The sequence below is a fragment of the Schistocerca piceifrons genome, chromosome 3 (assembly GCF_021461385.2).
Source record: "Schistocerca piceifrons isolate TAMUIC-IGC-003096 chromosome 3, iqSchPice1.1, whole genome shotgun sequence".
NCBI classification, from domain to species: Eukaryota; Metazoa; Arthropoda; class Insecta; order Orthoptera; family Acrididae; genus Schistocerca; species Schistocerca piceifrons.
The window spans coordinates 559,085,399-559,097,765 of NC_060140.1; the positions used below are offsets into that span (position 1 = coordinate 559,085,399).

Below are 12,367 nucleotides of genomic sequence, written 5' to 3' on the forward strand. Positions count from 1 at the left end.
TTGATCCATCATGGACAAGTGATATCAACTAGTTAAGTATTTATTAATATCAATGAAATTATCCAACAGCTGTGTAACTGGGTTATTAGCTTATTTTATTTCGACGACTACCAATTCCGACATTCCACTATGCCATCTGCAGGGCCCATATGCATCTCTCAAATTAAAAGCTAATGTCATGCAGTGTCATATATCACTAGACGTCGTGAATTCAAACTGTTTCACAAGTGCTTCATTCGAAGACTTAATAGCAAGATTTTATTCGCTTATTTTGAGAGATGCATGTGGGGACTGAATGCCAAAACTGGTAATCGTCAAAATAATATAAAATAATATCTCAGTTACCTGGCTGTTGGAGAATTTCTTTGATATTGACGATTAATTTGTAATTTGTTTTACTATGGGATAAATCTCTTTTAGCCTACGAAGTGCAACAAATAATTTCTATCTGGTTTATGGGTAGGAACGTGAGACTTCCAGGTAGGCACGGGAGAAGTTCATAAAACAAATAACATATGTTTATTCCGTTCCGATAAGTGCTGGAGTAGTTAACTGACATTTTACGAGGTGAGGCAAATCACAAAGAGTTACTCTTCGAGATTGGAGCCGTTTCATATGCGTTTTGTTTCCTTAGTGAAGGTGACAGGCATATATCTGAGTGCTCATTACTTTCTTACGCCTCGGCTGTTCGTACATCTCCTTTCTGCCTACGTCAGCGCTTTTATTGCCTGTAAATTACATCTCTTTGTACGCGGCGCGCTACCATTCTAAAACTACTGGCCTTCTTCCAGCTCTCCTCTTTTTTCGTACTTCCCGTTACAGTTTAGCGCCGGCGAGGGAGAGGAGAATGGACAGCACGCTCCATTTCGAGGGTACCCCGCCGGAGGGGGGGAACGGGGGTACGTTTTGCCACAGTCGCTTGCGCGCTCTCCTGTGACGTCCTTTTCTTTGACTACTGTTTGCGCCCCCCTCGGGCAGTCTGTGCTATTCTTAATGGGCTACATATAAAAGCCCACCGCGAATTATTCCGCAGACAGTGGACGGACAGCAGCAGCGCCGGACAGCAGAGCAGCCAGCAGGCAGCAGGCACGCCGTGATTTGCGTTTTCCTCGGCTTCCTCCTAGTCGCACCGGGTGACCATGACAGTCGCGCACGAGCGCACAGTGAAACGCGTCGTCAAACACCTGTTGTTGCCACTTCTGCTGCCGCTGTTGGTCGGCGCCTCGGCGCAGCACACCGGCGACCCCGCGGCGTTGGAGAATAACTTACTGGAAGCGGGACGTGGCGTCGTGGGCGCTGTTATGGACGCTGTGGGGCCGTGTCCCGAGTCCGGGGGCGGCATCACCTGCCAGGGGTTGCGTCTGGTGCGGCAAGCGGCAGCCATCGCCGAGAGTGACGGTCCCGTGGAACTCGCGCGCGGCGTCACCCTCGTCAAAGTCGGTGGTGCCACGCTGGAGGGGGCGCGTGGTGACACGGGGATGTCTGCAGACGGCGGAGTCGCTGCGTCCGTGGCCAACTTCCTGCAGGGCCGCGAGGTCCGCATTGAGCTAGCTCAGCTCGTCGGCAGGGAAGAATGGGACTCCTTCGTCAACTCATCGCTTGTGCGCTCTGGTAAGCTTCATTATTTGGCTTCAGCGACAGTACTAGCGATTCAGGTATTAGTGTTCTGCTCACGGATTAAGTCGTTTATGGAGAAGAAAAACCTCTACTATGAAAACCAACATGGCTTCCGTAAACAAAGATATCGCGAAACGCAGCTCGCTCCAAAATTTTTTGGAATATTGTTCCAGGAAAAATACAGATTTTTACAATATTACAAGATATTTCAATACACACTGCCGGGATCACATTTAAGTTGTCTGTTTTTATTTATAGCATATCGGTTTTCATCTTCTAAGAGATCATATTCAGCTCTCACATTCCCTGATGACCGCAGGGAACGTTGGCGGGAGCAGATCTACATCTACATCTACATACATACTCCGCAATCCACCATACGGTGCGTGCTGGAAGGTACCTCGTACCACAACTAGCATCTTCTCTCCCTGTTCCACTCCCAAACAGAATGAGGGAAAAATGACTGCCTATATGCGAGTACGAGCCCTAATCTCTCTTATCTTATCTTTGTGGTTTTTCCGCGAAATAGAAGTTGGCGGCAGTAAAACTGTACTGCAGTCAGCCTCAAATGCTGGTTCTCTAGATTCTCTCAGTAGCGATTCACGAAAAGAACGCCTCCTTTCCTCTAGAGACCCCCACCCGAGTTCCTGAAGCATTTCCGTAACACTCGCGTGATGATCAAACCTACCAGTAACAAATCTAGCAACCCGCCTCTGAATTGCTTCTATGTCCTCCCTCAATTCGACTTGATAGGGATTCCAAACGCTCGAGCAGTACCCAAGAATAGGTCGTATTAGTGTTTTATAAGCTGTCTCCTCTACAGATGAACCACATCTTCCCAAAATTCTACCAATGAACCGGACTATCTGCCTTCCACACAACTGCCATTACATGCTTGTCCCACTTCATATCGCTTTACAATGTTACGCCCAAATATTTAATCAACGTGACTGTGTCAAGCGCTACACTACTAATGGAGTATTCAAACATTACGGGATTCATTTTCCTATTCAGCTGTATTAATTTACATTTTTCTGTATTTAGAGTTAGCTGCCATTCTTTACATCAGTTACAAATCCTGTCCAAGTCATCTTGTTTCCACCTACAGTCACTCAACGACAACACCTTCCCGTACACCACAGCATCATCAGCAAACAGCCGCACATTGCTATCCACCCTATCCAAAGATCTTTTATGTAGATAGAAAACAACAGCGGACCTACCACGCCGGCCGAAGTGGCCGAGCGGTTCTAGGCGCTACAGTCTGGAACCGTGCGACCACTACGGTCGCAGGTTCGAATCCTGGCTCGGGAATGGATGTGTATGATGTCCTTAGGTTAGTTAGGTTTAAGTAGTTCTAAGTTCTAGGGAACTGATGACCTCAGAAGTTAAGTCCCATAGTGCTCAAGAGCCATTTGGACCTACCACACTTCCCTGGGGCACTCCAGATGATACCCTCACCTCCGATGAACACTCAGATCCATATATTGATGCATATTGAATATTGTTGTCCACAATTGCAGAAATGGACCTGCTACACGCCAACGGTTCCTGAGTTGATCTATTAGAAGATCGAAAACGGCCACCTAAAAATAAAAATAAACAACTGGAACGCGATCGTAACTCTGTGCTTTGAAACAAATTACAGCTCGTTCTTTCGTCCATGAAATCCAGGACAGGGTACACAAAGATGCTCAGATTGATGGTGTTTTATAGTGAGCAAAATATGAGCCTACAGAGTATCAGACTAGATCTATGACTGCATGTAGGACTTTCCTGCAGATAGAACTTAACGCGTCATTTTTAACAGACAGGCGTAAGGGTCGTTTCGGGTGTTCCTCAAGGAATGTTATAGGGAAGTTACTATTTGCAATTTATATTTGATGTCTGCTGGACTCCGTAGCTCGTGGTCGTGCGGTAGCGTTCTCGCATCCCGCGCCCGGGTTCCCGGGTTCGATTCCTGGCGGGGTCAGGGATTTTCTCTGCCTCGTGATGACTGGGTGTTGTCTGATGTCCTTAGGTTCGTTAGGTTTAAGTAGTTCTAAGTTCTAGGGGACTGATGACCGTGGATGTTAAGTCCCATAGTGCTCAGAGCCATTTGAACCATTTTTTGTCTACTGGACAACGTTAGATGCTCTGTGATGCTATTACCTGACCGGACTGCTGTCTGTAGGATGGTTGCAGCGCCTCAAGACTGCAGCGAAATACTGAAACACCTACGAGGGGTCGATGATTACTGCAGTGATTGGCTGTTGACCCTGACCGAAAGTAAACGTAACGCCTCCACTCTTGGATCATAATGTTATTCTTAAAAGATTACAAATTAAAATGTGATACTAGACTGAAATTTTGATAAAGCAAATATTTTTCTGGATAGCTTGAAACTGCGTATTGACTACTGAACAACTAGTAAATGTATCTTATTGTGGGTAAATAGGCGAAGAGATCCACTACTACTCGTTTACACAACTGACGACAAATCACTGGAAGTAGTAAATATCGAAAAAAAAGGGTTGTCGGTCGGTTTTATCTACATCTACACGCCGACTCCCTAACCCACCTTACAGAGGGTGGTGGAGGGCATCCTTTACCACTACTAGTCATTTCCTTTCCTGTTTCACTCGTAAATAGGAGGAGGGAAATAAGACTGTCTATACGCCTTCGTACGCACCCTAATTTCTCGTATGTCTTCGAGGTCCTTACTCGAAATGTATACTGGTGGCAGTAGAATCGATCTATGTCAGTTTTAAATGCCGGTTTCCTAAATTTTCTGAGTGGTATTCTCCCAACAGAGCGAGAGTGGAAGGGTCTGGTTGATTAAATGGGTTTCTGTTAGCAACTTTTATTAGAACAAACAATTTAATACAATATTTAACGGTAATTTTTCTACAATCAGAACACAGCCAAGGTTATCAGGCGCAAAGGAGAAAAGCGCAGTTGGTATTATTGCACTTTATGAAAATTAACAAATAACCCCAGCCAAATGTATAAAAGGAACACTGAAGCTGCCGTTGGAACCAATACCAAACTCAGCGAACAATTCCTTTGCCGTGGAAAAAACTCAGAAGCGGCCTTCAGCATCTTATTAATGAAAACTGTGAAGTTCCTCTTGTATGCGAACTTCTGTTGACGTGACCATGTAGATGGACCTCCATCACAGGCGGCAATACTTCCAAGTGCGCCCACGACGTACGACAGTTGCTGTACCGAGCATCAGCCACCGGGCCGATGTTTACCGCCTGAGCCCTCGCGTCCGCCCCGAAACTCAAACCTGCCCAGCGGCCGCCGGCGGAACGGTGCCCCGCGTTCATCACGACACAGCGTTTAGCACCGTTTGTACTTGTGACGTCAGCGCAGTTAGAAGAGAAAGTGTATTAGCAGGTATCTTCTGAATTTTCCGTGAAAGACACTTTAAATTAGGTTCGTGGGATAGCCACAGGTAAAAGTAAAGGTTCTAATCCAAAGTTTTAATGTTTTCCACCGAATAATTTTTTTTTTCTTGAACCGTAATATCAGGTCGCTAGCTTCCTTTGGTGGCGAAGAGGCGTGAGACTATCCAGGAAGTTTTCTTCTCTCCAATTCAATGGCGCGTCTAATGAAATTCTGTCGGGAAATGAATGGTTCCCAAGCTAGTAATGATTTGTTCAATCATATTTTGTTACAGAGTCTGCGGTCTAATACTCGCTGTATCATGCAGCCACTGTTTCAATATGCATGATTTCCCCCTAGCGGGTGGCTGGTACTGTCCCCCATAAGATAGGAAATAGTGTGCGGAAACGTCATCCAGTTACGCTACAGGGCGTCGAAGTTACAAGCAACGGCGCCCACCTCTACGCCACCCCTTCGGCAGTAAACGTGATTTTCTATGCCAACGGACCTTAGGTGGAACGCCTCACACTGTTGTTTGTTATTCAGTGTTTGCGATTGATTGCGACTGATCGTCGCTATCGCCAATGGAGAAGACAGAGTAGAAGGGCTTTGTCTCCTGTGGTTGCGAAGCTCTGTTGCCCACCTGGAGTTTCCTATCCTTTATTTGTGCCTTGAGACACCCTGTACAAATACTTGAAGTTAGTCACTACATTTCTGGAGCTGCGTAGGCTCTACCTCTGACTGCACAATGTGGGAAGTAACTTCATATATTAATATGTAAGACAATATATTTTGATGTAAGATACCGTAGATGGCAAAAACCTGATACAGAACTCAAAGCAGTCACAGTTACCCTTCAGGAACTTGAATTTAGACATACTGATCTGATCAGGTTGCGTTTAGTCTTATTCATGGTTAAAGAATTTAGAGTATATAGCGAAAAATTCTTACGTAGGGTGAACCAGAACTCCACCGACAAATTTAGTAGGCTGTTTATTGATGATTAGAGAGTATTTTTACGTAAGAGACTCATGGTCTTCGGTGGCTCGTTACACAGGAATTACATTTCCTTTGATTTCTTATCCTTTGAATCGTTATTGCATTGAAAGTATCTACACAGCAGTCAAAGTGTCGTCGGTATGCGCTGTGTATCTCGGTGTGTGTCTTGCTTTTGCCCTGCATGACCTATATTGGTCCCCGATACTACGTTCAGTAATGCTCGGTCCTATCTCGGGTTTGTTTTCTCTGAGGTGTTAGTTGTAAGTTAAGTTAAACACAGCAACAGTACGAACAAGTTTACTGTTAAAGAATCGACCCATCTGCATCTCGTCTGTGGGTTCAGTGAATGCAACGCAAAAGCGGCTCGTCAAACCAAAGCCCAGCTGTTCCCGCACTGACGGCGTGTTACTAGTTGTTGATTACGTGTTACAAGCCTCTTTACTGCTGTGAAAGTATTTCCACAGAAACAAAGATAAAGATGGTAACAGTTTCGAGTGAGTCATAATTACTTTATTACTGTGTGACTAACCAATGAAGGCCACAGATCCCATGCACCAATATATGCAACTTACGAAATTTTGTCTTTGAATTTCTAGCTCACTCTGTATAATAAGTATTGAGAAGTGTAAAAATCTTGTGCCTCTTATAAAGCTCTAATTTTTTTCAAATTTAATGAGAAATTACAGTGAGGCAAATTAATAAAGCAACACACAAATGTAGAATATGAATATCACGAGTATATCGTATCAGCGCACTTCACGAAGAAATTGTGTCATTCGCACATATTTCCACAATGCTGGAATCAGTGATCCACAGTTTCATATTAAACGTAGCAGGCACTTGATATTCATGCAGCACGCTATGCGTGAAAACACAGTCTTCATTAAATCAATAATTCATTGTTATCTTTGTTATTTTGGCTTTTATTGAACACTTCGACAGCACTGCAAATATTGACAGCATCGAGCATAAGCAGCAGCTGAGTGCAGATCGTCGACAAAGTCGTCGTGAATCATAAAATGTTACTTCAAATATCACTGCCTGATGACAAACATCCATTGTGATGACGTGTGACAAATAATGTTCGAAGAAAATAAATATACTTTTTAGTTCGACAACTTCTGAAATACTGAAACTATAGGAGAGACTGTGATCATGCAACACTAACTTTTACTGAGACTTAACGAGACAATTGGGACTTTATCCTGAAATAACCTACTCTCGGATGTTATTCATGTGAAAGAAAAAAATTGTGGAAAGTAACAAAATATGCATAAAATATGAATCGTTTAACCAACTAATTTGCTGACTCACGAAGCTCAAGCTTTTTACCATGCCATACTGCAAACATTACAGACTATACAACATTCGACAGTTGTTACAAAATGTCTAGCAATTTTGTTATTTAATTTTTACAGCTCTTCCTGTATGTCACTTCATTCTTAGCTAGACAGAAGGCATAATGATGGATTTTTTTTCAGGTGAACTGAGGATTCTTGCGACGGCATAATCCTTGCCTTTTTTCGTGCACCAATCTGGAATCCTTTTTCTACACTGTCATTCGTAAGCTCATTGGCCATAATCGAATACAAGTTCTATTAATGAGACTTCAGACGTAGAAGATTTAGACATGAACGTCGGAGATCGTTCGGGTTATAGTGATATTTAACGGCTGTTAAAACTGGCTGTTAAATTTATACCTCCAGTGTTCCGAAATGAATGTCATGATTGAAAGTATACAAACAATATATTGTTTCTCCAAATTGTATTCCTTTTTCAGAAAAAATAACGTTTAACAACCAAACACGTTACGACAACGAATAATTGTCTTACAGATTGCACCCATAATAGTTGTGGTTATGGATTACAAAAAAAAGTAGTATTGAGGAACGAATTCTGCAGTACAGTCAATAACAACTTCTGAAACATTCTTCTGTGTGTTTCAAAATTGTGTTCTTTCGTTTGCTCAGTATTGAATTGCCCTCATTTCTATTACAGCGTATTTAAGAGTTCTTGTCTAGAATTCTAAGCGTAGAGAAGCTATTCAAAATGAGATGTTAGAAACGATTTCCAGTTAATTTTTACTGAGTATAAATATAAACAGCTGCGATAGAGCGTGTTCAAGAAAAGGGAAAGTCACTACTCTCATATAAGGGCAAAAAGATTTTGTACCATCTAGAACTATATATGTTAAAAATACGACATTTTAGTTAACTGCTATTCATGACTGTTCTTCACAAAACACGGTTATACAGGTGACACAGACGTTAAACCGGACTAAGGATTTAACAGCACTCCGATCACTTTTCTCAAATAATGCAGATCACTGCATTCGCCGCCACAGTTATTCTGATGTGAGACAATGTAACAGTAAAAAGGCTCATCTATCCAGTTGCTTGATGGTGTGCTTTCAAGTTTACAACCGACCTGATGATTAATTTTTATGCACTATCTTTCGACGAGCGGCTGAGTTGTCTTCTTCGGCTGTTCCGAGATGTGTTGTTATGCGTACGCGCTGACTTAACTCCGAGAAAATAAGACAGATCACAAACCTTATTATCTAATTAACCGGAATCTGTGGCTGGTAAGATAGAAATTGGCCATCTTCAGCGTAAGGTTGGAATTCCTAATCCCACAATTGTGATATCGGTTTCAAGCAACGTGACGCATTAGGAAAACATAAGCAACCTCACCGGGAGGCCATTGTCGGTCCTTGCGAATGATGTAATTGACAAGCGAAATATTGTAGCTCTCTTGCAGAGGTTCTCGAAAAACGGGAAAGGTGCTGTATATGAAACAGAATAGGCTGTATCCATCTTCGTGAAAGTGACTACCATCCACGCAGAGCGTTTCTTCCTGTTAACAGCAGTACAACATAGTGACCCAAAATCGTCGTCGTCTCACCAGACGCAGCTTTAATTTATTCTCTAATATTCGGAACCCTCACATTTCAGTGGATTTTCTGGAACTTCACGTGTTTATTATGAGATAAGGAAATTTCAAGGCGACCGTCACTTTTTGATAATATTTCTGACTCACACAATGATGCTTCAAACTATTAGACACGAGGTATTGTAGAGAAAGGAGTCGTTACTCTGCAGTTTCTTGCTTCAAAACCACATTTGTTTCCGGAACGTACGGATTTCGTGATGGTGGACTTACGTTGTGGACAGGAGCGAACACTGAAGGATTTGCACATACACCATATGGAATGAACCCATGAGTAGTCGACGAAAGAAGGATATAATGTCCTGCTGACTAAGCCGGATTAAAGAAGGAACAAAAGTTCGGTATGAGCAAGGATGGGATGGAATGTCGGCTGTACCTTTTTTTCTTCAAGGGAAATCTCCACAGCATTTGCCTTAAGCGAATTAAGGAAATCATGGAAAAGCAATATCTGGGCGGCTTGATGTGACTTTTAACCGCTGCCAATACGAGTTCAGCACCGTAGACACTATTCCGCCGCACGTTTTTGAATGCTAGAAGGTACAGATTAATACCATATCCTCTACCCTTCTGTCGTAAATTGTGCCATAGTCTATTCGTTCCTTTGTATGAGTGAGAATGGGTGACATCATAACGCTAATTAACCTAACACATCTCTCATACAACTGTTTGAAACACAAAAATAGTTCTTAACGAGCCCCATTATGTTTCTCGAAATCTCTTCAATAACCATGAAGTATGTATAATTTTTGACAGCTGGTCAGTGGCCAAACATCAGTTTTTGGTATGCTTCTTTTACTTTTGAGGTATTTCACTAGTATATGAAGTCTCTTGCAAACAAGAACCTGGCGTGCCTCCAATTATATGTTGCCCTATATTACAGGGCAACATATTCTGCTACCAACCAAAAAGAACTAGATCTGCGAACAATCCCAGCTACTGCTTAAATTTTGGACAAAATTTATCTGCTATGCCTGCCGCAGATTTCCAGTATAAGAGTTGTCCTCATTTTTCAAACTATCTTTTCTAAAGAGGACAGAAGGGCAATTAGAGGTTCAGGCCAGCAGTTTTAGAATGGGAAACTTCCGTTAAACCAGGTCAGTGTGATCAAGAAATCAATGGAAACCACTGCATGTGTCCACAGAAACTAGGTCTTTTATTGAAAATGTGGCACCATTAAACCATTTGCAATAGATCCCGAATTAGTCCATCGTTCGGCCATCCGGAGGGGACTTCAAGGTAGATGTGACCAAAACAAAAAGATTGAAAAATAAAGTAAGTTGCAGTTTGGAATTTGTGAAGGTGGTAGGAGCTAGAATATATATATATATATATATATATATATATATATATATATATATATATATATATATATATATGAATATCCTCGTGATTAATATATGTATAAAATCGGGAGAATCTTTAGAAGCGCCATCGGCAGCAGAAAATTGTGTAGGAGTTTTTATATATAGTAAGGTAGGGCAAAGAGGGATTTACTGTGTATAGTTCAGCTACAGGTTTTTTTTCATTAGATTCGGAGCGGAACGAAACAAACACAAATAACCATAGTTCAGGTACACATGTCTATGTCACAAGCAGACAATGACATGACACAGAGAGATGGTTAAGTCTTATCGGAGAGATGAAGGAGTATTGGAAGGAGGAGAACGCAGTGTGAAACAGGAGTGTGAAAGGAGAAAGTGTCCTTAGGTTCTGCAACAAATTTAAGCTAGTAACAGTAAGTACATTGTTTAAAATCGCAAGAGGCAGTTTACTTGAATAGGTCAGAAAGTTGGAGGAACCAGCTGGATTATGTCTTGGGGAGATACAGATTCCCAAATTAGACATCGGCTTGTGGAACGTGCCCAATGGCAGAGTGATGATGGAGAGTAGCCTGAAGTTTAAGAGGATCAATAGAAATGACCAGTGAACAAGGAAGCAGCATTCTGAAGTTCCTCAAAGTTCTCTGAGGCTGTAGATCCACAGTCAGTAGTGGTGTACAGAAGGAATGGACATTTCCAAAATGGGAAAAGCAAGATGATATTTACAAATGCATACAAATATATGTAAAATAAAAGTGTCTGCAAAGAAACTATGGGTGAGAGGAGATATACTTCAACTGATTGACGAAAGAAGAAAATATAAAAATCTTTAGAAACTCATAGGAATACAAATGGATATGAAATGTAAAAAAGCTTACGCGAAAAGGCTACAGGAAAAAGTTGAAGAAACTGACAGTGAAATGATGAACTGAAGGACAGATTCAACATACAGAAAAGCCTACACAACTTTGTAAGAAACTAAAAGCAAGTGCATGAACATTATGATTACAATAGTAAGTGTAAGTAAGTGATAATGGAGGGATGGGAAGAATGTACTGATTAACTCTGCGGAGGATAGGACCTATCTGATAACGTAATGTAAGATGAAATGGGTGTCGCTTTGGAAGATTCATAGTGTCCAATGATAGAGTCAGGAGTCACAGTTTGAATGACTTTGGAAGGCTCCCAATCAAGCACCATAAGGGATGGATAACATACATAGACAAATAACAGTTTCCAATATCTGACTTTGTACTCCACAACAGAAACAAGATTTAAGAAAAATTAAGGCACTTTCACTGGCACAGTGCAAGATGTTTGGAATCCTCAGAAAAATAGGTATATGCTGTAGAGAAAGATGAATAATATTAAATGTTTGTAAGATGAAAGAAGGAAAAAATAAGAATGGAAGACTAAGAAAGAAATGCTCATTGTAAAAGTGATCTATGTCCTGCAGCGTTCATCCTGTACATATAAGAGACAATAAAGGAAACAACAGGAAGTTTGATAAACGTGGTTAATATTTACAGCGAATGAATATCAGTGATAAGATTTGTTGATGACAATGCCATCCTCGGTGAAATCAAAAGAATGAACCATCCATTATAACAGAAAGTGGACTGAGAAAAGTTAATGAACATTGCAGTATTACTTTTTTACATTATAGATAAATTTTTTCCCAAGAAATACCAGTACCAAGGCTACACTTCATTGCTCTTATTTTATTTATTTATCATTATTTATCTACATCTGTTACATATATAAAACAAAGAAATGTCTATAAGTGTGTATGTCAGGTATCTCCTCCCAAACCCCTGAATTTATTTCATCCAAATTTGTTATGAAACAGCATGCCTCATGAGGATCAGCAGTGTGGTGTTTATAAATTCCTAGCCCCAATAGGAGCGGGTATATGGCAAAAACATTTGTTCTAGCCCCTTTCCAGCTCCTGGGTACCAGCTGCCCTGAACAACAAGCATGCCAAATAAACCTGCTTTGCAGGCAGCTTACATGTCAGGGGTAGGAAACGGTTTTCCATGCTCCACAATAGTACCGGCCTCCTTTATGAACCTGCTTTGCATGGCAGCCTGTTTTATATGCCAGGAGCAAATAAA

General features: G+C 41.6%; 1 protein-coding gene across 1 annotated transcript in view; it reads left to right on the plus strand.

Moving 5' to 3' along the window:
* The first annotated feature begins 1,047 nt into the window (after positions 1–1,047).
* The window catches only part of LOC124789945, a 35,148-nt gene continuing 23,828 nt past the window's right edge, over positions 1,048–12,367 (plus strand). The window contains exon 1 of the mRNA XM_047257475.1: positions 1,048–1,611. Within this exon, the coding sequence (XP_047113431.1) occupies positions 1,140–1,611 (472 nt within the window). The 5' untranslated portion in view covers positions 1,048–1,139. The remainder of the gene's footprint in view (positions 1,612–12,367) is intronic.